The 26,809-nt window shown below is 37.4% G+C and overlaps 1 protein-coding gene across 11 annotated transcripts in view; it reads right to left on the reverse strand.

The window, feature by feature from the left end:
• UNC79 (unc-79 homolog, NALCN channel complex subunit) overlaps positions 1–26,809 on the reverse strand; it is a 108,465-nt gene that overhangs the window by 1,575 nt on the left and 80,081 nt on the right. For all 11 annotated transcript variants that reach the window (XM_050335074.1, XM_050335070.1, XM_050335077.1 and 8 more), the window contains 9 exons: positions 26,133–26,243; positions 20,538–20,642; positions 14,932–15,009; positions 12,358–12,447; positions 9,655–9,830; positions 8,771–8,957; positions 7,231–7,428; positions 4,970–5,047; positions 533–574 (listed from right to left, as the gene is read on the reverse strand). In XM_050335074.1, the coding sequence (XP_050191031.1) occupies positions 533–574; positions 4,970–5,047; positions 7,231–7,428; positions 8,771–8,957; positions 9,655–9,830; positions 12,358–12,447; positions 14,932–15,009; positions 20,538–20,642; positions 26,133–26,243 (1,065 nt within the window). The remainder of the gene's footprint in view (positions 1–532; positions 575–4,969; positions 5,048–7,230; positions 7,429–8,770; positions 8,958–9,654; positions 9,831–12,357; positions 12,448–14,931; positions 15,010–20,537; positions 20,643–26,132; positions 26,244–26,809) is intronic.

A 26,809-nucleotide genomic window follows, 5' to 3' on the forward strand; every position in this document is an offset into this window, starting at 1 on the left:
GGGCAAATGTGCTTACAGAAACAACTCCATACCGAGACCAACTCCACAACTTTTATTCTCTTCACCAAAACTTTCTTGACCCACAAACCACTCTGATCCACCATGCTCTCTCTTACAAAGAGGGCCAGCTGGCACAGTCTTACCAAGCCCACAGTAACTGCTTTAGAACCCAAATCTATCTCCTGAGTCAAGAGTCACAATCCTGATTTGTCAGGGGACTCTCACACCTAAGACATCAAGAAAACCACAGATCAGGGAACAACCAATCTCAGTAAATATTGAGGAAAGGCCTCGATGCAGAACCAGGTTACAGGGAAGTGTTTCAGAAGGGAAAAGGAGAGCAGTACTGATTACAGGGCAAGTATCTCAGCCACTGATGCTCTGTATGCTCACACTTGAGATCTTCATCTGGACACGCTAAAAGGATCTATTTTGAGAGAGTTTGGAGATCACAGGTAGTGATCTTACTTCCAGAATTTACAGGAATGTACAACACTAAGAATAAAAGGATAAGGTACTAGACAGTACTTACCTTTAGGTTTGACTGTATCATTGGCAACCACATTGGTATGAGCTGTAAGGAGAGAGGTGTATTTTATTATTACACAAGTGACTGTAAACATGTTTCAAGTTACTGTGAGACAGAGAAGGATATATCTAATGCAGTTAGCCATTTGAATTGGCATCGTTTGAACCACAAATCTGAAAATGTGGTTATTTTTAAATTATGCATATATTTTGGGGCAGGTAACTCTCAGAGGTAAAGAAGCCAGCTTCCCTTGTTTGTAGCTTGATGAATCACCAGTAGCAATTATTAATATCCTGTTTAAGGCAATGATGAGAGTACAGAATAAAAACTTGTTAAAGGAAATCACTTCTTATTTGCCTTGTGAGGGTGTTTCTGTATGTGCAGGTGAGCAGTACTGGAGTGAATACAGTAAACATTCTGCATTCTGAGGCATTCATCAGGAACTGAAAAACACATGTGGCAGAAGTTCCTAATAAAAGGCTGTATATTTAAATGGTAACCAGCATTTTATAAGCACTAGTCACATCAGGGCTTCACATCAGCAGGATGTAAGATATTCTCTAGGCATGGGAGAACAGGTAAGAACTGTTCAGAATGACAAGGTGAGGAGGCATACAAATCTGTCACTTGTTATTGGACAGATCTGGTATGTATTTCAGACTGCTGCTCTTTAGGGAAGTTTTACTTCTGAGTAAGTGTAACGTGACAAGCTTATGGAAGACAGAGAAGCATTTCTTGCAAAAGTATTCATGTGTTCCAGTATTAATTTAACCACTGAGGTAACTGTTCTAAAATGTTCCTCCAAATGACATTAAAATTTGCAATTTGCCAATTATGCTTCCGGGACCTGCAAGTTAAACCTAATCACTATTGACAACATTAGATAAAGTGCTGCTTCCCTTGTGCAAGGAATGATAATTGTTTCAATTTCAGTGCTGTTTTGCTGGAGAATCATATGCAGCTCTGTCAAGATTCATTACTTAAGTCTACCACATCAAGAACCATAGTCAAAACTCAGCATTTACAGACAGATGAATGCCAAAACAGCTGGAATGCAGCCAGATGCAGCAGACGTGAGCTCTGCACATTCTTCCATGGGCTCTCACACTAATTAAGTGCTTAATAAGATCCAGTGACTGCTGGTGTGTTCTTTGGTGAAGAGGGAACAGGTAAGCATACAGAGAAGCCATGCTCTGTGCCCCAGTGCCATCAACAAAATGTCACTGAAAATTTCATCCAGCACTAATGAAGTTCCTACAGAGACAGCCAGTGGTGACGGGACTGGTGTCAGAAGTACACCAAGCAAGGAGCGAAGCCAGGCAGAAAACTTAGGATACCCCGCTGGAGCTGAACCAATTCACTGGACAACTTTTACAGTCAGCTGAGAGAATGAAGCACTTCACGTCCAGTTCATCTTGTCCCAAAGCAAGTATCTAAAATAGATCAAGATGAATCATGTCCAAAAATACTGTTTATCTCCACTGACTATAAAGGGCACTTATGGAAACTAGCTTATATCGATGTCTTTTATGGAGAGGTCTAAGGTTAGATACAGATCTTTGTCCTCCAGCACCACTTCTGTCTTCCAGGGTCTGGACTCATTTAGGGAAACAGAACATTCTGCTGCAGGCACAAGCAAGCAAATCCTCTAGTGCTACAGCTGCCAGACAGATAAATGAGACAAAAGGATATTTTTATTTAAGCATTTGAGTTTTTTTAACTAATTTGTTAACTAATTCCTAGCCCATCTTTTCTTCACAAAGGAAGAATACATAAAGCTAGTTAGAAAGAAAAGCTGGAAAAACAGAGTGCTGTCAGACAGTGTTAAATTTTTTGAGTTTACATTTTCAACAGAATTATATTGATTCCAAAGCAATTTTTGATGGAAACCAGGCTGTAGAATAGGCTGGTCACTGTGCTGTTCTGGCTCCCCAGCTCTGCTGCCTGCCCAGTTCTCTAGAAACTCCAGCAGCTGCTGGAGCTTCCTAGAACCCCTGGATCTCCACAAACAGCTTTGTGATTGGTGAGCTGTTCCTATCTTTACTGTAAGCTCCCAAGTTCCTCAGAGGTACATTTGATGGTCAGACAAAGATGTGATCAGCAAGGAGCTGGTCCCCATCACCAATGGCTATCCCTGGGATGGCCAGTTTTCCAGTTCCTTTGACACAGAAGAACAGGAGAAAAGCTGAACACTTTCATTTAAGCTCTCCTAAAGCAGAATCCTTCCCCTCAGAGGAATATACAATGAATTAAATACATATGCTAGTATACGTGCATCTGTGTAAATGTGCATGTGTGTGTATCTCTCACTACAACTTAGTCAAAAAATTAAATGCATAATGGTCGAAATGTTTTCACAGGAAAGCAACTTTGTTTTTGACCAAGCAGATTGGTCAAGACAGTCTAATATCAGATCCAAAAAATATCCCCTGTGAATATATGGAATGGCTTAAAGATTATAGGAAGTAATCAAGACCTGTCTCAATGCTATCAGTGTGAGTTTAATTTAATAGCAAAGGACAACAAACCAGGAGGAGGAAATCTCACAGCACCAACACAAGGAAGAAATGAAGGAGTGCTTATCTCAGGTGTAAAGAAAGCTCTTCTTTCAGTGAAGGAGAGATGAATTGTTTATGTCATCTCTTTCTCACTTGTTTTATGACATAATATTCCCTCACTTGTCATACATAAAATGACCACCTAGGTAGGATAGCTATCCCATAAACTGCTTGGCACCATGTGACATGCACCACCTTCTCATTTTGGTGCATTAAAAATGTGTGTGTTGAGTCATGCCATGATTTCATTAACAAAGTACGTTCTTGCAGCATCTGAATCCTTAGACAGAATAAAAGACACTGCAGTAAACACCATTATATAAATGATAAATGGTCAATATTTATCAGTGCTAATGTGCTCTGTTCCAAGAGAAAATAATTGGGTATTATTAATTTTGCTCAATGAATCTCTGAAAGTGTTAACAATGTTCTGTATAAAAAAAATACCTCTCACTACACTATGTCCTTTCATTCAGTGAAAACTAAACCTTGTTTGAAAGACTATGTCTAAAATAAAAGAAATAAAAAGCTTTCAAACACAAGATAAAATTGTCTAGAATAAAACAAGTTACCAAAAGGCTGTCAACTGTTTTCAAAGAATTGTCATCCTTGCAGACTTCTGAAGTAGAAGTAACAAAGTTCAGATCTATTTCACAGCCAATGAAGAAGAGACAATATCAAATTTGATTTTTTTTTTTAATTATAGAGAAGCCACTCACTGGTTCCTTGGTAAACTTTGCGCCACTGAATCTTTGAAGGACTTAAACAACACAGTAAGTCTTTCCCTAAATTATGGCACTTACTATTCAGATCTAAAGTACATACTTTTACACTTAGTTATAAAAAAAATATAGTAGACTGGAACTAAAAATCCTATAGTACTATAATGCATGTATATTGTTCCTTCAGGATTTCACTTTAGGGCTGAGTAAAGGGAATTTGGTCACCTAGATTCTTCCCTTCCATCTCCCATCCACTAAACATGAAAGCTTAGCAACTTAACTCTGAGTTTCACAGTTTTATGAGCTTGATTTTGTACTAACAACGATGTCCTTTTAACCTGATTTAGCACAGTATTGATATATACTCTCCAATATAACCCCCTTGAAAGCATTCATTTGAATTGTGACAGGGATTTGGCCCTAAAGGCCTCTCTTTTCACAGCTTTAAAGCCATTCTTCATCCTTGTCAAATTCTGAACATCCTGGACGGCTGAAAGAGAAGCCCATATGTCTTCCAGGGACAGCCATAATCACTCTGATATCCCTTAGTGACAGAATTTCTGTAGTGAATCAAGCCATTACTGACTATAAACCTGAATTTTCACAGTGAATGTGAATACTTTCATGCCAGTTGACATAAAGACCTTCAATTTTAGCTACTTTATTTTCAATTCTTGCTGGATCATAAAAGACTAGAGTAAAGCAACAGTCTCACCACTGATTTCCAAAAAAACAACAGATACACATAAAATAACAAGAAAACCACTGTGGCACAAAGTTTTTGTTATCCACCTAAAAACGGGAAGTGAGGTGATCTGCAAAGGACCTATGATGATTAAAAGATGGCTGAAAATTCAGACACTAGCTAGAAGTTCCCAAAGTCAGTGACATCCGTTATGTCTATTAAAGGAATAAGACCATTGTAACAATGGAAAGAGGAAGTAGATTAGATGTTGCTTTAAAAAAATGAGGAGAACTTGAATTTGAGATTAGGGTTTGGTCTTTTACTTTTCCTTATGCTCTACTATGTTTTATTTCTGCATTATCATTCAACTTCAGTTTATTCCACTTTCTTTTTCTCAGTGGGAGGGTAAGTGGAGGACAGTATGCTTAGAAATCACAATAGTTAGGCAATAGCATTCAAGGCATGGTACGCCTACCTTTACAAAGATAGTAGAGTTGCATTCCTGTAAAGCCTCCATTAAACTGATCACATGCAGGCACACCATTTCCACCATCTTGGAAAAAAAAATCAAGCATAAAATCAAATTAATGTCCAGCATAACAATGTAGTAAGCTAAGCCAACTCTCTCTTAGCACAGTCTTCCTGTATTTGCTGGGCACTTGTAGGGAATCACTAGATGCACATTTATTAACAACTGACATACAAGATTAAATATCACATGAGCACATACGGGACATTTTTTATTTAGTTTTCTCCTGATGTGGTAACATCTATCTGTTAAATATTTCAAGTGCTTGATGAATTTTAATTCATATCACACATCAAGTTTCCTTCAGACATCATAAATTGTTTTTATTTTGCTATGTAGTTCTCATCAATCTCTGTGTCAGAAACTGGTATTTTTATTTACTGAATCTTTGGAAATTAATATATTCACAAAACCCATCTTTTTATCCCCCATCAAAAGACAATTTATTGTTTTGAACTGACAGCTAGCCTGTAATTCTTCCATTTTGTACCACAATTTATGACAGATGCAAATATCAGTTATTTGGTAGTAGACAGCGTTTTATGTTTTATTTTGTATTAATTCATAGATACAAGACAAACACCCTGAACTAGCAGTATCTACAGTGCCTGTCTAAACTACATATAAATTCCCCTCAATAATAATAAACTTAGCTTTTATTGTGCTTTTCATCTTCAAAATGCTTCACAAACACTAAGTAATTAACCTCACAACATCCCTGTGAGACAGGTAAGTATTATTATCTACATTTCAAAGAGCAATAGCTGAGGCAGAGAGCTTAATAACTTGCACTAAGACACTTAACGATGTACTTTCAGAATAAGGACTGGAACTTGAGACTTCCAGGTCATGTTCTTGTCCTAAGGCCTGACAAGAGGCTTTTGTGTCTGACTAAAGAACTGGCTGGTTAGAAACACTATGCACACTTCCCATTTCTTCAAATGGAGCTTGATAAACTACTGTCCCCAAAGGCAGCTTGTGAATCACAGAGACCTCACTAGGTGTCAGAGCCTAAAACAACATCTAAAGACAGCTTTAGGTGGTCCTTGCCTGACAGGAACAAGACACAGGCAAATAGTAGTTGGTTCAGAGACACTCAGGTGCAGCCCATGCAATGACAATTAAAAGGGCAAGGTCCATGCTTGCCTGGGATGGAAGATGTTTCACATGAGGAAAGAGGAATTACATAAAATAATTTCCATACAGATAGCAGGTCTACATTGAAAAAAGAAAAAATAAAATCCAAACAAACACAGAATCAGAAACCTTGAAAGCACGAAACCTTAAAAACCCAAACCTTAAGAGCACCTGACTTAGAGGACTGGGCTGTGTATAAAGAATGTTTCTCAGTCAAAGCTAACATCAGGCTCTCCAGAGCCAGAGCTACTAGTTAACATCTCAGTTAAAAAGTTTTGACTCGTCATGACTTTCTGAGAAGTGGGAAACACGGTAGGTCTTGCCCATCAGAAACAAGCCCTTAGCCCTAAGCCTGCAGGCACAGGGGATCATTAGTCAAGGGCAAGCAATGGTATCAGCTATGAGAGGGCTGCTGGGACCCCTCTGGGTTCTTATTGTAGAAAGTTGCTCCAACAGCAGCGAGTATTTGAGACAAATGCTTAAAAGTTATTTCCAAACAAATGGTCTGGATGATTTCTGTATGTAGTGCACATTTCCTTTTCAACTCTTATCTCTAGAGATACTTCCTTCAAGTCATTCATTACTCAAAAATGTTTGAAGAGATATTTATGTAGCTTATTTTTGATGAGTGACCAGTGAGTTATGAGTAGTCAATCGTCAGCAGTTGTGCACTTTTTCCACCATCACATGGTAAAAAATAATCAAGCGGATATTCACAGAATTATCCTAGAACGCTTCATTGCTGCTGTAAGGTAGAGTCAAATAAAACAACAGATCACAGTTAAGAGCAGGAATATATATGAAACCTGATTCATTCATGGAGCTCTTAATCCAATAAGCAGCGACTCTAGCTCTTGATTCTGTTTCAGACAGATCCTGGCTAGATCCTGTTTCAGGCCCACTGCGAGGTTAAATCACTAGTAATTAGCTATCCCTTTAATTTCTCAAAAGTAACAAAGTCACTTCATGATGTTATTCATAGTCTGTTGTATTCCACTGAAACACTGAAGCAGAGCCAAGCCCCCTCTGAGTTTAATCTGTACTAAATCTGTCTGCAGCACCTGACTCACCACTTTGTTATGTGCCATTAGCTGGAGGATGCTCGGTGTCACTCGGCTCCAGAACTCCAGGGCTGTAAGGATGGCTGTAAAGCTAAATTCATTCTGATTCTGGACTGTCGGAGCTACTGCTGTTTGTTCACAGTACACTGTCCAGAGCTGAGCAAATATAAATGCATGGAAGAGGGAACACATGTGCAGAACAGATGTCTGTACAGAAACAGAAAACAGAAGAAAATGTTTATTTAAGTAAGTGTATTGGGATACAGCGCAGAGGCTTTCATCAAAGCACTCCTCCGTCACGCATCCCAAGATTGTGCAGTCTTGCCCCTCCCATTCCTGTATTTCCCTCTCAGTAGGAGCCAGACTAAAAACTGCATTCGCAAACACACTCCCATGCAATCTAAGAGTATGGTATTAAGGTCAGTCCCTTTAAAAGAAGGTCAGTTTTGCAAAACAGGTATTCCGGACTAATTCTGAGACTCTCTTCATGGAAGATTTCCCTGCAATCTGTGGAAGGCCTAGAGGCCCTGGCATATATGACTCCATTTCAGAAATGCTCCTGGAATAAGTTATTCAGCTTCTGATCACCTGAAAGGACAGCTATCATACAAAATACATGATCTTACATGTGTTCTGTTAATCTGTTATCCATTTCTACTTTGCTGGGACTGCTACAGTCACAAGAAAACAGTCAAGGAAAGTAAGTTTTGAAAAACTAACAGAGAACTCATTTTGCATACTCAAGCACGGCTCTTTGCTAATCCTTGTTATATATCACAGTGTCTGAGCCTCCAGGAGTGCCGGGCATTAACTACTTCACTCCAACAAAGATGCTTCTGGCCAGAGATGTCTTCTCAGTTTGCAAGTGCAACAGGAATTCATGCTCTGTGGTCGTATGGCTGCACCAAACATAGCAATGGTTGCTTGGTAACTAGAAAGAGGTATTTGAAAGAGCAAAAAAATGCCAAAGAAATGAATGGGAAGCACCAGTGTCTTGGCTAGGTGAAGGGAAAGAAAGGAGGATTTTATCTACAAGATAAATGTGCGATCATTCTGCTTCTGTCACTAATAAAAACCTTGTTGATGTCAAAGACTGCTGCTATATTTGTGTTAAACTACTGCCACAAGTGTCTTATAATCTGCAATAACTCTTCTTGTCCTGAGGACCTTGAGAAAAAAGTTGTGCTTGTATCATCACTGTCTGCAATTATTTTGATCATAAAATTATTTACAAATTATCCAGTCTGACTATACAACTAGAATAAATAATTTTCTGAGAGATTTGCTGCAGAGATGGTCATCTCTAAAGCTTCAATTTGAAATTCAGTTTTCCTTCCTCACTCCTGTGCTGAGACATTTTGAAATAGCTTCACTTCAAACTTAATTGTAGTGATTTCATCCGTTTTCCACATAAAGAAGCGATTTATTTCCCTAAATCCCAGATTTTATTAAGGTTTTATCCCTCCTTTTTTGTTACAAAGAAATAAATAAATGTTTGCAATAAGGTCAATACACAACACCTCTCCACATATAACACAGAATCCCTTACCTTTGATTGCTCTGGAAACCCAATCAGAATAACAATAAGGTGGTCAGCAATTTGTGAGCCTGCATCCAGTGGAATAGGCATGCAAGATGATGGAGAATTTGGACAGACAACATTATGTGTCAGAGACCCCAGAAGTAGCCAGGACAGCAAACGAATGTGTGAGACACATTCTATGAACTCTTTGGGCCTGTTGAGAGAGAGCAGATTTTACAACAATAATAGCTTTTCTGGCTTACCCCAAAATATGGAGTCTCCTTATGCACATTAGGCAGATGCAGTCTCAGTGTGCTGGAGGCACAGATCGTTGGGACAGGTTGTGGGAAGACTTACACTATACAGAACTTAGTGGACAGGTAGTCCAGGATAAAGGTGGGACAAGAATACATGGTCAAATGGCCTAGACTCAAAACATCTCATTTGTTGTCATGGTAAGACAAGGGAGAGTATCTCCCTTTTTTTAGAAGATAAAACACTGCACATCGGGATTTCTCACAGTGAAAAAGGACAAAAAACATCTTGAGCGGGATTTCTCACATCTAACATTAACCAGATGAAGTCAGTATTTTTATCATCACGTCAATAGGCTTGCACTTAAGAGTTCTCATTCATTTGTACTCTTCAGTTTCAAGAATCAAGATCATTTCCAAGGTAACTCCAGTCAAGCCACTGAAGTTATCTCCACTGTCCCTTTGGCATGTACTTTAAATACTACACTGACAAACTCCTCAGTTAAGAATCAGGGAGCTGCTGACCAGCTGCTTCCATGTCCCACTGCCACCATTCCCTACTGTGGGTCTTATCTATGGAATCTGACAATAAACACAGAACTTTGCGAAGATTTCTAACTCATTTTAGTACTCCTTTTTGTGGAAAAGCATTCTCACCCTTGTTGCATTGCAGAAGGAGGATGGTAAAGCCAAGGCAAATATCGGATCACAGCTTTGTTGTCTCTGTGGTTTCCCCGGGTGATTTCCATAGCAGCAATCTGAGCTAAACCAACTTTCAGATGTCCACCAAACGTGTCTTCATGCAGTGGCTGAGAACAAGTCTTCATGTGACTCTGCAAGGCAAAGATCTGATTTCCTACCCAAAAACTAAGTTCTTCCAAGCAGCAGAATGTTCTGTTTCATTTCCCTTCAATTCTTTCTCAGAATCTCTGTGTCTACAAAACAAAACTCAGAAACAGATTTTAAAAAATTCTCCAGTCCCTGTATTAGTACTAGTCCCTGTATTAGCTGTATTAGTAACAGCTTTATGATGCAGATCGTTCTATAGAGGGTCATATTTTCAAGAGCCCACACAAAATATAAATTGTACAAAATGTATAGGCAGCTTTTGTCTCAGCAAACTCAACAGCAGATAAATACAAACTAATTCTTGTACATCCAGAGAGCTTAAGTGAAGACGGAAGAATCTAACCATTTATCAAGATAGCATCTGGATAGGAAGTGCCTTCCCTGCACAATATCCAATTTACACATTCAGAAAGCAGCTCTCATTCACCAGCAATATGACTGTGTTGCACTATTGGGCTGTTACAAAAGCCTTAGAACCCTGGAAATAAAAAGGGCCAACCTCTTACCAAGAAACACACAAATATTTATTCCTGGAGAGATCCTTTATTATCCTGCTTTGCCAGCTTTAAGAACTGTTTCATTGGTGATTCTTGAAATATTTCTGTATTTCTGTTAAGCTAACTTTGCATTACCTTCTGCTACTAGACTATAACAGAACATATGCTAACTGCAGTTGCTTGCTTAAAAGGAGAGCCATATGCTTTGCACAAGAAAATCTGGGTCATCAGTTATTCAATTATTATAACAGGATAAAAATCAGTGAACCAATAATATTTTTGTAACAGATAAGTATCTGACTCCAGAAACTTACACTCTCAAAAATCACTTACTTAAAGTCTCTTTCAAGAGAAAAAAACCCCCCATGTACCAGCACGAATATCTAATGACTTTGTTATACAGCCAGGTAAAAAGGATAGACAGGTATTAAGGCAGATACATAATACACCTTCAAAAATTGTGGAATTTTCTAAATAAAGCCTTGCCAAACTTTGCCGACTAAAATTTATCCCGAAGGGATAAAAAGGATAACAAACTAAACTGAAACAGCACACTGAAATGTGATTATCTTGAGAATTAACATTTTTACCATTTTAATAACGCAGTAGTTGCTAATACACAGGACTGAAAATAATTAACATCTTTCAAAAAAACTATTCTCAGACACGCAAAAGACAACATCAGGCACGAATAAGCAATTTTAATTATTTCTGTTCACTGAATTCCTAGAGAGAGTAGAAATTTCCAAATTTGAACAAAAACATTAAACTTTTGCTGTTGGGATTGTTACTAGTCATATAAATCATATAGCGTTCTTTGTTAGCTTGGTACTCCAGATGCTGTTGATAATATATACTTGTAGTAAGAGACTGCACAACTGGATGATCTTAGGACTCACTTCCTAGTGAATAATACCTCTGTTAACAAAGCCCAAGTAATGTAAGTAAATATATTAAATGAGCTTACAAGAATTTGAATCTAAATTTTGTGAATTTGTCTAAAGTTCTGACTAATTGAAAAGTCAGAAATGCTTACAAATATTTTCTCAACTATGTTTTATCTAGTCTGGTTAATTTATCAGGCCTTTTAATTTTCCAAGACAGACAAAGGTTATTTTTTACAACATATAATATTATAGTCATATTTGACTCTCCTATTATGCTAATCTTGTTCTCCGATTCCTGCATTACATGGCTAAATCAAAACAACATGTAATTTTAGACAATTGGGTTCTGATGTAGTTTTAAATGGCCAGACCACATATTTGAGAAGCTTCTTGCCCAATTTCAAAACATAGAAGTGAAAAACTAGGTAGAATTTTTAGGAATTCTAGGTTTTGATCAGCTGCTTATTACTAGGATGCTTTCATGAAATGCATTCCTAAATAAAATATTTTATGTTGACAAAAGTATTTTCCTGTCACTCCTGCTACAGTCAACATCCAACCAATGAAAATAAACCAAAAAGCAGTTTTGACTACAAGGTAAGAACAACATTTGTTTTTCCCCACCTCAACAGAACATAACCTGACAATGAAAACAATATCCACTAGAAAAAGGACACTCCCTTTTTTATTGCCTGTTTGTGTGTAGGAGAGACACAGGATTCCTCCAGAAGAGCATACTTAGTCGTACAGGCAAGGACTTTTACGTTTCCCTGTGTTGTATTAAACACCACTGCTTCTCACAGTGACTTTGCTATGACATTAGCTTACCATCAACATTTCAGAAAATCTTATCATTAGGTTATCATCAACATTTCAGAAAAATCAAGCCTGCGTTTTTATTGTGTGCTCGCTATATTTGAATCAGCCTCCATTTCAACACTGCATAAGCTGCTTTTTACTGATCCCCCCAGAAGTCTCTCATCTATAGCAGTACTAACAGCTTTTTAAAATAGAAAGGAAAAAAAACTTGTCACTCATACTCAAATACTTCTCCCAGGCAGGTTCCTTACAGAAAATACACTTTTTTAAAAAAGCACACTTTAAATCAATGTATGCTCAGAACCAACCTTTAATTTGGTTAAGGTATGCATATCTGCAATGAAATCCAGCACTTCCCCAACATACTGCCTCATGCATTCCATTGCTGCTGTTCCACACTGAAACACAACAGAAATAAGTTTAAGTACCAGGTTTTGAACGTTCATGTTTTTGTCTTTGTTTCTTCTTCACCAGAATACGTCTGTCTCAAATTCTTTATTTTATATTTAGTTATATTACTTTAATTGAAAATAGGTATGCTTTGATGTTCTTCTTCTAACTGTAATATGCCCTCTTATCTGATTACAGTATAAGAAGATGGCCCGGTGTCTGTAAGCTTCTTCATGCATCATAAAATACTTTTATCTGTGACAGAAATAAAAGATTAACTGATGAAACTTTCAAGAATACCCTTGTCACGTCACCCTGAAATTTACAGTGGTCCAGAATCAAAGTTTTAAAAAGTCGATGAGAATCTAACAACTCAGTTTATCAGGCAGCTGAGCATTTCTGCAAATGGAAACAGTCAATTACAATTGAAATTCAGTCACAGGCACAGATGCCCTTATATTCACATTAATCATGATTGAAAAATAGTATAAATAACTGTCTTCAGGTATTTTATAAGAAAACATTACTAAAACGAACATCACTGATTTTTTTTTTCCTTTTTTAAAAACTAACAAGTATTTCTAATATACTCCTGAAGCAAAATCATTCAAAATACAGCATCTTAATGGCACTTAAGCTACAAACTGCTCCAGTTAGATCATAAAGGTATAAGCGTTGAGAAGCCACCTGTGCCAAAGCGAGAACGACCCTAAAGGGAAAACAAAAGGACTCCATGTGGTGCTTGCTGTACTTCTGCAGTACAAATTTTCATAATCCTTTTCCTAGAACATAGTGAGAAATGCGAATCTGGCCTTCAGCTAGTACAAGATATGCCCAAGGTGTGCAAAGCAGTCAACAGAACAAAGCTGTCAGATTAAATAAAGGCTTTGAACAGAGAACCAGAGAACCCTGGAGACAAGCTTTCAGAAGGTGATACCACCAACCCACTGGGTATCAAATAAACTTCTGTTTCTATGTTAATAGTCTGAGGTGAAGATAATGCTAGCTGAATTCAAGGGGAACTATGAATGCTTCCTGCTTAGGGGCCAAGTAAAAGCAATTATTAACTTTTGAAGCTAAACGATGAAATTGTCAAATTAGATATCCTTTTGAAGTCACCAAAGACTACTTTATCCAAAGTCATATGCTCAGGGCGAAACATTGCAGTAGAGTTTACAGAAGAAAACTACTCTCCTTTGACCTCTACTTAATTACCTACACTTTGAAGCACAGAAGCTGATTACCCTATCTGAGTATACAAATAAACCAGATTTAGTTTTGACCACAAAATTATTAAGCCGTAATTGAGTTTCAGAGGCTGATATTTGAAAAAATGCTAGCATTCTATACTTAAACAACTGACCTGTGCACTCCTCATTTTTGTATGGCAGTATCAATCTAGACAGTGTTGAACTGTGCCACCTCCTGGCTTTTCAAAGGTTGTTCCTGTCAGTTTCCATGACAGAATAAAAACCAGTAAAATAAGGTCACCCTCTCAGTATATCCTCCATCCAGTTTATGTGTACGAAGGATTCCACATGGGTTCCAGAATACTGAATAACATAATTATATTCCAATCTCTGAAAATAATGCTCAGCTGCACAAGACTTCTTTCCAGCCATCTACTCTGTTTCATTCAAAGTCTGATTTTCTACGATTTCTTCTGAAATGATCACATTCCTGTCATACCTTCCAACACTAGTGTTAGTCTATCTATTTAAAGCAAGTATAAATTAAATTATTCTGTTGGAAAGAAAGGTATTATTAAAGGTTGGCATTTAAAAAATTACGGACTTCAGAAGATAATGGGAAAGATCCTATTCCATCATCCCTAAAGCTGACACATATATAGGGAAACATTTTCCTCACTCAGCTTGTGAAGAAAACCTGGGCTAACTCTCTTTCATCTCTTTGGGTACTCAGTCACATATGTCATGGAACAAGAGAAGACCTCCCACTCTGCTACTTCCTTACATATTCACCAGGTGCATGCTCGGTGTCTAGGCAATTAGGACTACTTGTAATTTAGTACTCCTTAAACAAAACTCATCATCAGGATATAGATGAATGCCTTACATATTGCCAGAAATATACCATTAGCTCCCTTCTTTAACCAAATAATTTCTTGTGAGAATGGAAGCAATGGCTTGTAGCTTTCCACCCTGCTACCATTTTTGAGGCACTCAGCTGGTCTGTTCCCCACATAGAATCACAGTAGATCTCAATTTGTCTTTTTGAGCACAGGCTCCACTAAAGTAGTTACATGACTAAAGATTATCAGTGAAAGTAAGGGAAGCAACACCAAGTTCAGAACTTTTCCAACATTAATAAAAAGGATGAAGCATCTCAACCTCTGCCTGTAACACATCTTGCCAACCAGAGGAGAAATGAAAAAGAAAGAACATTACATTCAAGGAAACCAGCTGAATAAGACATATTTTTAAAAAAACAGAACAACAGAACTAAGAAATAGACTTTGATTCAGTACTTACTCCAGGCATTGAGGCAATCATCTGTTTATGCAAGATTGTTGACTCAGCTAGTTTTGTTCCAGCATCTGCACAAACAAACTAAGAAAAAATTAAATACAAGTTATTTTTTAAATTTTTTAGTAACCTGAAGACACTAATAATTTATTCATTACATCATTAGAATCAGTTCAGATACCTTCTTGATTTTATTCATGGTAATTTGCCCTTAGAGACCTCTTTCTTTACAAACAACCTAGTTAACTCATCATTGTAAATTAGATAAATTTAATGAAAAAATTCTGACTTTAATGTGCTAATTAACACATATGCTGTGCAGGAGCAATTTGGAGAATGTTGTATGATAAATCAGACTTTCTTTATGAACAAATATATATATACGTATTTGCTATTCCTTCTATATATCAAATGCTCCTCATTCATTATAGAGTAAACCATGATTGAGAATGATAAGGCAGAACATGTCATATTCTTCACTGTGATATAACACATTCACTGAAGTTCTACAATGATGAATTAAACAGTTTTGAAGATGAGAACATACCTGTATGGTGTCATATAACTTCTGCACAATACAGGTTTCAGTATTACATAAACAAGCAGTTTCTGAGAGATGGTCAGTGTCATTCTGTTATAGTAGAATATTTCCAATTGCTTTTCTTACACTTTTGTTTTCCTTGATTTATTTTTCTTTTTTTCTTATTTCTTTTTATTTCCAAATCCCCTGACCTAAAATCTCCGATGTCCACATCATTCATATATTAAACCAGCTAATACTGTTATTTAATCATTATAAGATTCAATAATACATTAGAAACCCTGCAGATGATTTGCTTGTTTCTACAACTTCTTGTCCTAACACTACATTTGCATTTGAGCAATTTCTGTCCAAGTGATGTAAATTTCTAAGATAGAGCAGACAGAAAATAACTGCTTAACTAAGGTCTAAGCCTTAATTTTCTTTCTTGAAAATTAATACCATGGTACTTTCACAAACTGAGACAGATATTGACTACACAATATAATTTATGGTTGTCTAATTGCATGTGTGTTAGGAGTACTCTCAGTCATGACCGCTCCTCGTGAAAATTTCGGGATATCCTCTACAAACCTAGAATTTACTCTTACATTTCCACAAGCTTTACCTCTCAACTGGATTTAATCTGAACTCAGACTTCCAACCAAGACTTGGAAACTACTTCACCTCTCTTGACAAAAAGTCTATTCTTTTGGAGTACCAGAAAGACATGCTTGAGTTTAGACTAATAATCTAATCTAAGTATCCTCAGACACTGGCCTGGCTCCAGTTGACTCTTCTTGTGGTTAAAATTTATTTTACACCAGAATGAGCCAAATAGAAATAAACCAGGAATCTAACTCATATTTCAGATGAGACATGACCTGGTGCTCTTCTGTGCCGCGACTACAATAATTAGATGGAAAGCAAAGGAAAGCCTTAGGGTATGGGCATATCAATCCAGCAAAGACAGATGAGTCTTAGTTCAAACAGCAACCCTGACTCTCCACTTCTCCTTCAAAAAGAACCATTAATGGACTTAGGTAAACAGATGACAGATTTTCTCTTAATGCACCCTATTTCAAAAGAGCAATGCTGACACTAGGTCCACTGGACAGCAGATAGGTTGTTTTCCTGTGCAAACGATTTTTCAGTCAACCATTTTTGTGCAGATTTGGCTTCTCTTGTACTACATCAGCTGCAAAAAACCACCATCATTCCATGACGAATCTGGTTGAGTATATTTAGCACCCAACAGTTCAGTACACTGCTACAGCCATTGTACAGGACTCAACATCTAAGTCACAAAAAACTGTCACCAAAACAAATGTCATTTATTTCAGACATTTTCTTTTCAAAACAACAACAAGAAATTGCACCCAAAGGAACCTCTACTGGTCTCCTGTAAGCTTTCTAAAAAAGTAGGAGAGTTATGTAAAAAAAACCCCTATATACCTATAGCCTTTCTGTATCTCTTTACAAGAGTTTGGATTAAATAAGAGATATTAATTTATACGTGAAAAACAACTGAAAAACTTAAGTTAACCTCTAATGAATAATTTCATTTAGCTGTTTAGCTTATTTTTCTCATCATCAGACTGGCAGTTCCAGGGATCCTTCCTGAAGTTGCAATGCAGTCAAAAAAGGATCACAGAATCAGAATCATTTAGGTTGGAAAAGACATTAAGACCAGAGTCCAACCACAAACCTAACACTGCCAAGGCTACCACTAAAGCATATCCTGATGTGCCACTCCATCACTTCCCTGGGCAGTCTGTCCCAGTGCCTGATAATCCTTTCCGTGAAGAAATTTTTCCTAATAGCCAACCTAAAACTCCTCTGGTGCAACTTGAGGCCATCTTCTCTTGTCCTTTCACTTATCACCTGGGAAAACAGACCAACCCCCACCTCGCTACAACACAGGGAAACCAAACTCAAAATGAAAAATTTCTTACACTTACAGTCCAATTCACTGTAATTTATGTTGTCTCTCTCTACAAATATCATAAGACATTAAGACATCATTGGCAAGAGATTTCATGCCAGCCATGTGAAAAAAAAAAAAAAAAGGAAAAAAAGGCAAAGAAAAATTCCCCAAAGGTGTAAAAAAAAAATAGAAATGAGTAAGTAGTTGTCATGCATCTTACTGGCATTGCCTGCTGAGATACAGCTGCAGTGTAATGTCTAAATTGTAATGTCTGCTGACTGTAACAAATTATCTATACATCATAATCTCCACTCATAATCAGATGTTTTAAAATATATACTCTTATAAATATATTATATGTCACCTTAAATCCTTTCATTCAGTAATTAGCAGATCAGATCTTCACAGAAACATAAAGTGAAACCACTACATATACACTGATTTACATTAGCTCCTCCCAAAATAGGAGTCACCTAAACAAAACAGATCAAACACACTGAATCTTAGAGCCTGACTGAACAAGCAAATTCTAAAGAGACACTAATATAATCTGAAGTCAGTGGAAATCCTGAAGATGTGTGCTGATGAAATGTGAGCAGGAGAAAAGCAATGGGAAACAAAATGCTGGGTGAAGAAGCAGTTCCTATGGAAACCCATGGAACAGCAGCATGTACATGATGGCTTTCATTTGCTAGGACAAATCAAGGAGACAGACTTTCTCTACCCTTTATCATCCAGGACACCTATGCAATGATTGGAGTGATGTGGTTAAAATTCTCATTCTTTGTAAAGTGGGATAAAGTTAATTCTCATCTTAGCACTTATGTCTCCAGTGACACTGATGGCACTATATAATCTGGAAAAATGTGGGTGTCAAATGTACATTTCTAGGAATTCCTTTGTTAGTCAGCCCACGACTGATCTATCATTAAATTAAAGTGCTCCTAGCTCCTTTGTTATCTGGAACATTTTGATGGAATCTCTGTGTTCTGTGTGCACTGTCTGTATAGAATCTTGTATACAAGCTCACATGTCCATGGAGACATGACTGTTGGAAATTAAAGCCATTTCTGTTTGGTGCTGTGTTAATTCTTATTGATTTTAAATCATACACTTTGAATTAATATTGTAGTGGCTCTGTGTGGTAAAGTGATGAACTAATCCCTTCATTCTATTAATGACACCAAAGAAAATTTTAAAAATCAGATACATATGCATTTTTTACTAGCAAATTTCCTAAATGATCCTAAATGACGGTGGTGCTTAAGATGGGCTTAGTGGTTACTATGGTATTTAGATTCAAGAGGCTGTTGAATGATTCAGACCACATACTACTGAGAGCTGCCAATTTGCACAGTCAATGGCAGAAGTAGTCATCAAGCCTCCAGTAGGCATCATCTATGGCAGATGGTCTGAATACAACCCCTATTCTTTACCACTGACTGCATAAAAACAGAAGCTGGCTGCTTTGGATAGCAGGAAATATGAATCACTTCATCAGCCTCTGAAAGAAAGACATCATAAAAGACATTTATATCCACATTAGATGCTGTTGTGTAAGGTATGAATACATCCCAAAGTGAATACAGCATATGTGAACAGCGCTAGGAGGAAAACCCAGGCAAATATCACTTTATGTGATAAAGAAAATGTAAAGATATACAGTTTTGCTTACTGGGTCTATCGGGGGTTTGACTTAACATGAAGGGCAAGTATTTATCGGTTAAATCCCACTGCCAAAACCAACATGGCATGTCTGCATTCTCAAATGAGAAATTCATACACTGGGGAATGCTCATCCTTTGGGGCAGCCACAGGACTGAGCTATACAATGGAGTAATGCAGAATAATTGCTTTATTCTGTAATACAGGAAAAGTCAGTTCTAGTCAACCAAACACCAATGCACACGGTATCAAGGTGCATCACCGCATCTGTAAGACAGAAAGAGGTTGGTGGCTATTTGATGGTATTGGCTGGGACTGGAAAAAAGAAGTTTGGAATTAAAAATAAATTTTTAAAAAGGGTAAATTCCTACTTTTTAAATTAAAATGGATTTTGAAAAACAACCCTTTACCAACAAAAGTAAAAAACCCCCAAGTGTTCCCTCCCCAAATTCTTCCCCTAACACTGATGGCAAAATAGTTTTCAGAGTTATCCTAACGGCTATATAATTTCATTTGTCAGTATTATTTCTCTGTCAACTGGCAATCACTTCCTTACTGTGAGTAATGTACTCAGTACTCAGAAGAAAATAAGGCCTTAGTAAGCTATATGAAGCTCTGATCCCATAATGGGAAGGGAAAGAGTGAATGGAGCTCAGATGCTGGGAGCATTATGAATGATCTACATAATAAACACCTTCCTTGAACCTTATGGAGTGCTGTTATGCTGGTCCCCTATAATTTTAAGTTCCTAAACACGTATCATTGTTAGCTCATTGTACACAATAAGAGTCCACTACCTGTGATTACATTTGAAGAACTTCAGTAAATTTTTTTTGTGGGACAGGCTTGTGGTGCCAAACTGTGCCACACTTGCCATCTTGGAGGCAGAAGAAGTTTTCACAAATCTATGTCTTATTTCCTCAGATTTTCCAATGAAAAAGTTAGCTTAACTCCACAGAATGAACTGAACTGAAATACTGTCTATGTATTCTTTACTGAAAAACTACAAGTTAAAAGAGAATGGCCTTCAGGGGCTGGAGACAGCTTACTGCTAGAACCTGAGTTTTGGCCCATGATCAACCGACACCCTTTCCCAAACAAACTGCACACTGGGCTTGGGCCTAGGATACGAGGACAAGGCAGCACCTGGGGCACCTGCTCCACTGGGAGTATGATGCTCAATGGACTCACCCCTATGGGTCCCTTCCAATTCAAGATATATTCTATGATCCTCAATACGGTAGCAATGGTGCACAGCTCATTATCATTCTGTGAAATGTGGATTCCAAATTTAGTTTCTTAAATTCTAATGTGGAAGCCTAAATGTATGCAACAATGCATACATAAGTAACTGGATTTTCATTCAAAGAGTTCCTGCTTTCCCTGACATTGCTGGTACTTTTTGCAATCATGTTGGACTTCGTTCTTCTTCATCTGTCCCACTCCTGAAGCTGGGCTGAGACAGGTTCAGTATGAGAATTACGTAAGAATCTCCTGTACCTGCACCAACAGCAGCAGATTCATGTCTGGCAAGGGTGACTTTAACTTGAGTGCTTGCAGTAACTCCAATATGACACTGCGCGTCAAGTAGAATTTGTCCCTTTCCTATAACAAAAAAAAGACAGAATTACAAATGTCCTGGAAGTCACCAACAGCCACTAATAAACAGGGACATTTTTAATCTAAGTTTGAGAATAACTAAGTTACAAAAGTATACTAGTTTCTCCTGTCTTACAAAAAAGCAGACATCACTTATCACTTATATAATTCTACGGACTTGATTGAACAGATGAACAGATTGAACAGGTGATTCTCCTTTGATGTTCTATCAGGCACTATATCCAAGATTTAATATTTCACATGTGAAATACAGATATTTCACATGTGAAATACAGATAGATTTTATAAAACAGTTACAAAGCCCAGGCATACAAATGTAGCTTTCACTAAGTAGTTCCATACAAAAGGAAAGGGGAAAGCAGTAAAAAATGACATAGGAGAGCAAAACTGGTATAGTATTTAGCATTATTCTTTCATTGAATCTGCCAAAAATGGTCTACATTTTACCAAACTTTTTTTCTGTTGTTATTCCCCTTAAAATAAAGGTGCCTGCACTATGGCTGCTCGGACATCTATTTTCACTCATTAGACTAGCAGTACTTTTCCACTTCCACAATAAAAACAGTCTTGACTACAGCTGCTACAACAGAAACATTTTAAAACATAGGGGAAAATCAGCCAGAGGAGATTAGAAGACAGAAGCCTAAGAATAGAGCTGTAGAGCTGAGTCAGCAAGGAGGTACAAGTGATAAGACGGGCCTGTTATACATCTTACTTTGACATTCTCTGACTTTAGATGGTAAGATAAAAACATGGAACAAATCTGTAACCTGCTACCAACCACAGTAACTCAAGAATTTTGATCAGCAGGATGACTTACACTGTGTTCTCTTTCAGACAACCATTAGAGATGAAATAATATTGTCTAACAATGAGAGCATATCCCAAGTGTGCTTAAGATCAAAAATCTAGTATCTTCCATCTTGTAAATCTTGCCTGCTCACTTAAGTTAAATAAGTGACAACTTCTACTCAATCAGGGCCTCAGTTTCTCTGCAGCATCTGTGAAATGCGATCATTTCTCTCTTCCTCAGAGAAGTCTTACAAGGTTTAGTTAGTGATAATCAGTTTGAAGGCCACCTCCAGCCACAAAAAGTAGAGAATGCAGCAGAAAGAAGGATCTGGAGAACATGAGTAGCTGGAAGTGAGAGAGAGCTTCGTTTGCAGCAGACCAGTCACCAGTGTTCCTCTTCAGAGAACTGATGTCACCGCACTATGCGTGTAGCATTCCATCAAACGAAGCTTACAGTAACACTGCTTGTCTCCCACAGAACACACATATTATCTCTTAATGAAAACAGAGTTTAAATATCAGGCCTTGATTTGTAAGAAGGTGACAAAACAACAGAATGGTATGTCTTTTATGGACATTATTATGCCAGTCTGTGAATCAAGAGACCTTACTTCAACCTCCCTAGTTTCATCTTCAATTACGTGGAGTGTGCAGACAGATAACACATTTAGATGATGGAATGGGCCCCAAACTGCAGCCCTTGTCCTTGTCTGAATACATTGCTGCAGTCTAGGTTAAACTCGTAGGAAGCTAACACTCCAAAATCAGCTGCATTATAAAACCATTACTTGAGGGGGCAAGCGTTCAAGTCACAAGTTCCACATGCATGAGTGGTTCTCTGATAAAAATAATACAATATAAGAATATCCAGGAGAGGTCAGACCAGAACAAAAGTCTTCAGTAACTAAGCCATATGCAGAAGCAAAAGGAAGAATAAAAACAAGGCAAGCGTGTATAATTCCACCAACTGTTTTCAGCTCAGGAAACTTCTGAGCTCAGTGTGGTTTCTGCATAATTCATAACTCTCAGTGGATTTCTCTTCCACAGAGGTGTCCATTGACCTCTTGGACTCATGTCAACATTTAGTAGACACAGTACGTGGCAAGGAGTCACACACTGTTAAAGAATCACTTCCCTTTACTTGCTTTGACACCAGATTCTACAAACTTAGTATGTTCTTGTACTGGAAAGGAATGAAATTACCCATTCCTGCCTGGTGATCTTGCAGACCTCTCACATTCCCATCAGTTGTGTCTCTTTCAGATTAAAGAGCCCTAACTTAATTGCTCCTTGTGTGGAACTCATCCTACTTCTTGATCATTCTTCTTACCACTACCTGAACTTTCTCTGATTCTACTCCACTCTGACTGGGAATGAAGAACCAAAACAGTGCACAATACTCACGGTGCAAACAGACTCTGACTACTTCCTAAAATTCACCAGGAAGAGTGACCCTTCCTACCACTGCATGTCTTCAGTCTTGAGACACATACATTACACAGTGCCATACTCAAGTCAGTTGACAATTATATGCCTCAAAAAAGTGGACAGAAGTTCCTATCAGTAACCCAGTACAGTAGCCTGCACATGCTGAAAAAGAAGAAAACCAAAACTCTTTCAAAAGCTTTCAGCTATTTAACATACTAACATCTATGCAATACAGGACATAATTGGGCCATAATAAATTGCTTTGTCAGAACACTGGAAAGGAAGCATAGGCTTCAAGAATCCCAGCTTTTCTTGGCTTTAAGGCTAATATAACAGTTACCTACCTCAGTCTCCTATCTCACAGTCTAAAGTCTTAATGTTTGTTAAACACATGCAGTGCAGAGAGATGGACCAAAATCAGACAAAATGTTTTTTGACATCTGACCTCTTGCTTCCTGCAGTGTAAATCAGGAGTGATGACACAGAATACCCTTCCTATCCAAGTCTACTTATTCCTATCATTATGTTGGTGATAAATATGTATAAGTCTAGTTTATACATACTTTAAGAACTTCATATTCTGCCACAGAGCCATTGTTGCATGAGAATAACATCCAGGGGAATCCCATGTGTAAACCTGGTATCAGAGTGTAAAGAATACAACCCTTTAGCCACTGTTCAGCCAAATTAACCCTCTCTAAAGTCTATGCATCCCTATAAAAAAATGCCTTGCAACCTTCAAATTGTGACTTATCAGATGTCTACATGTAGAACATGAAACTACTGAAGTTCTACCAGTACCTCAAGGTCCAAACTTAGTAATAAGAAGAGTAAATCTGGATATTTAATGGAGTGGTATGCTATCCTCCAAGTAAGCCAGTATAAAGCAAAATTCTTTATTTTACTTCAGTTGGCATTATGGTAGTTACAAATAGTGAAGATCAGCCACTTAATATTCTTCAAAAAATTCAATAGCAAAATCATGAGGCATTCTGCATTTACTTTGTAAGGGACAACAGAATACTAGCAAAAAGCTATGTTTAGGTTCAAGCTTCTGCAGCTGTAAGAGACAGGAAACCCAGAAAGTGTCCATTTAGGACCTTAAGATACTTGAAAGGAAAACTTAAAGATAAGATTACAATCCACAGAAGAGATGCTACTCTCAACTGAGAGTTCCAAAGGCACTGAGAAAATCAAATTGCTGACCTGGAACAGAAACTCAGACAAGGAAATATCAGATTGACGTGAGTCTTCAGGCTTCAAGACAAGAGAAACTCAGATATTTCTGCCACAGGGTATTAGGAAAATGTTGGAGATAAAAAAAGATTTGGAGTGGTTGTACAGCACTGACCTCTACAAAGTGCATGTTGGAGTAGCTTGCTCTTTGAAAAGACAAGAACCCTCCACAGCTCAGCTGAAAGTTGCTGTTTTGTTCCAGTCAGCATACTCAAAGTTGCAAAACAAGTAATTAAAATTGAATAGTTTCAATGCTCACAAATTATATTCCTTCTGGGATTCACTTCTATGTGGTACTCTTATTTACCCACAATGATTTTCACTGTAGAGAAACACATCATAACTGATTTCATTTTTTTCAACAGCAGTCATTAATTTGACATTTCTAAGGCAAAACTACGGTAAGCTTTCAGAAATACCAAAGTTAATGTACTGTGGAGTTCCACTAAATTAACTATTTTGTGGCTATAAAGTGCCAAACACTCGTTATTGATTCCATTTCTGGATCACCATGTTGCATTAAACTAAATCAAGGAGATTTTACCAAGTGCTGTAATCGAAGCTTCCTGAGGGTAATCAAGTACTCGATATATTAACAGAACAATTAGTCAGGAAGCATGCAAGAAACATGTGCAGGTTTTCTAATGCAATGGTTTTAATAACATTTCTGTGAAACTGCAAAGCATGAGGAGAGTGAAAAATTTCCCGTAGTTCACAATTTGCTTTAGCAGACATATGAAACAGATTTATCAGACCACAGATGCAACAGGAATGTCTTTGCTTCAGTTTTAAATGAGACTTTTCTCTTTCAATGGAAAAGGCCACTACTGGACTTCAGGTTAACATTTTTTTTCACTTTGCCTTTCCCAAAGCCTTAAGTATAAATCTATCTCAAAATACTTCCAAAAGCTAGATAATGTCTTCTGTATTCAGGATTTTTCTGTCTCATAAACTCTACTGTTTTAAATGAGACAAAAAGGTAGTATTTGCTTGCTGTCATCAAACATATTGTTAGCTTCAAACCATGTAACTGGTAAAAGTGTTTCTTATTTTCTTGTGGTGCAGCTTTTCTGCGAGAGTGTCATTCCTTTTATCATTTCTTTGCCGTTTGTCCAGTGATATTTTAAGTCTTATCAAGACTCAAACAACACACATTCCAGTTATACATTATCAATACAGAAAAACATGTAGCTCCTTATGATAAAATGTTTCCTGAGGTTTAATGACTGTTCTGACAAACATATTGAGGATGGAAATTCATGCACTTAGTGGCTAAAGCAGCATTTTTGCTCAGGACCTTGACAATCCACATAAATGGAGCATATATGACCTTAGTAAAAGGTTTGATTGCTTTTTGAGGATTTTGTTGTTCAGTTTCTTACTGGTAGCTACAAAAATGAAACTTAGTAGTTACTGAGTGTATTTGTAGACCATAGCTTTCATCCAGGAATCTTAAAACCTTTTTAAGGTGCATACATACTGTTCTCTTTTCTACACAGCTTACAGTCATGCATGCCAAAGGGAAATACTAATACAGAATGAAACATCACCTAAGCTGGAAAACTCCTAACTTGGACTCTTCCATATCACTTAGTTATCTGCTGTGCTCTCAAAAGGCCCAACCAGGAATATTTACAGCTTTACTCACAAGGTGTGTGGCTAAACTTGTGCACTATGAAAAAATATGACTGTACAGACATTTTAAGTGATGCATGAATACCAGGCATCTTCTCAACAAGAGAAAAAAAAAAGTCCAAGTCACAAAATCACACCAAAATACTTTTCCAAGAAATGTTTTTAGCAAGTTCCCCTCATCTGCATCTTTACTATGAATGTGAAGCTCAGTATTATTAAAAGGCATTGAATCATGAAGATTACTTGATTAGCCAAACTACATTAAAACTGTTTACATGTCTGAGACTTGACACTGACTTCATCTTTACTTCGAAATACTTGTGGGAAGTAGGCCTTCATCCTATTTTCCCTCATCCCTAAAGGAAAATACAGCATCATTGTTACCTTAGTGAAGGCTCGGTAGCACAAACCACACAGTTCCACCAGGTAGGCCAGAGTGAAGACAGCATTCTGAATTACAAAACTCAGTAATTTTGAAAAAGGGTCCAGAAGACTCTGCAATTGCATGATTTAGAGAAATCAATAACTCATTGCCTAACACAGTAAAAAGCATTCCAACTCAGAAATGCCTGAATGGAATAGCATTATTTTTAGCTCAGAGTCTATCTGCCTGGGATTTACACTGCTTTGGTCAAACAGCTGTATCATCTGCTTTATTGCTTCTGTGAGAAATTAGAAGCAAAAAGTTAGAAAACAGTTTCACCTCTGACACAGTGCTTATGAGATATATGAGATTCTGTAGAGTTTATACAGGAAAACCTCACTGACCTCAGTGGAATCGTACTGAAAGATGCCTAAGGAAGTTCATTACTCTTTTGGGGTTTTTTTAAAGAAAAAAAAGAGGACAGGAGAAAAAAAGAGAACATCAAATCTTTAAGAAGATATACATTCACACCCACACAAGAATGTAATTCTACCCACACTTTACTGTAACCTAGATTCCAAAGCTCTTATTATTCTCCAAGGAGTATTGGACTGCACCATTTTATGCTTATATATTACTTTCCTAGCCAGGGGATAAGAACACAATACAGTAGCACAACAGCTATACATACAATAGA

This window comes from Myiozetetes cayanensis, unplaced genomic scaffold (genome assembly GCF_022539395.1).
Source record: "Myiozetetes cayanensis isolate MyiCay16 unplaced genomic scaffold, myiCay2020 scf6-25, whole genome shotgun sequence".
Taxonomy (NCBI): Eukaryota; Metazoa; Chordata; class Aves; order Passeriformes; family Tyrannidae; genus Myiozetetes; species Myiozetetes cayanensis.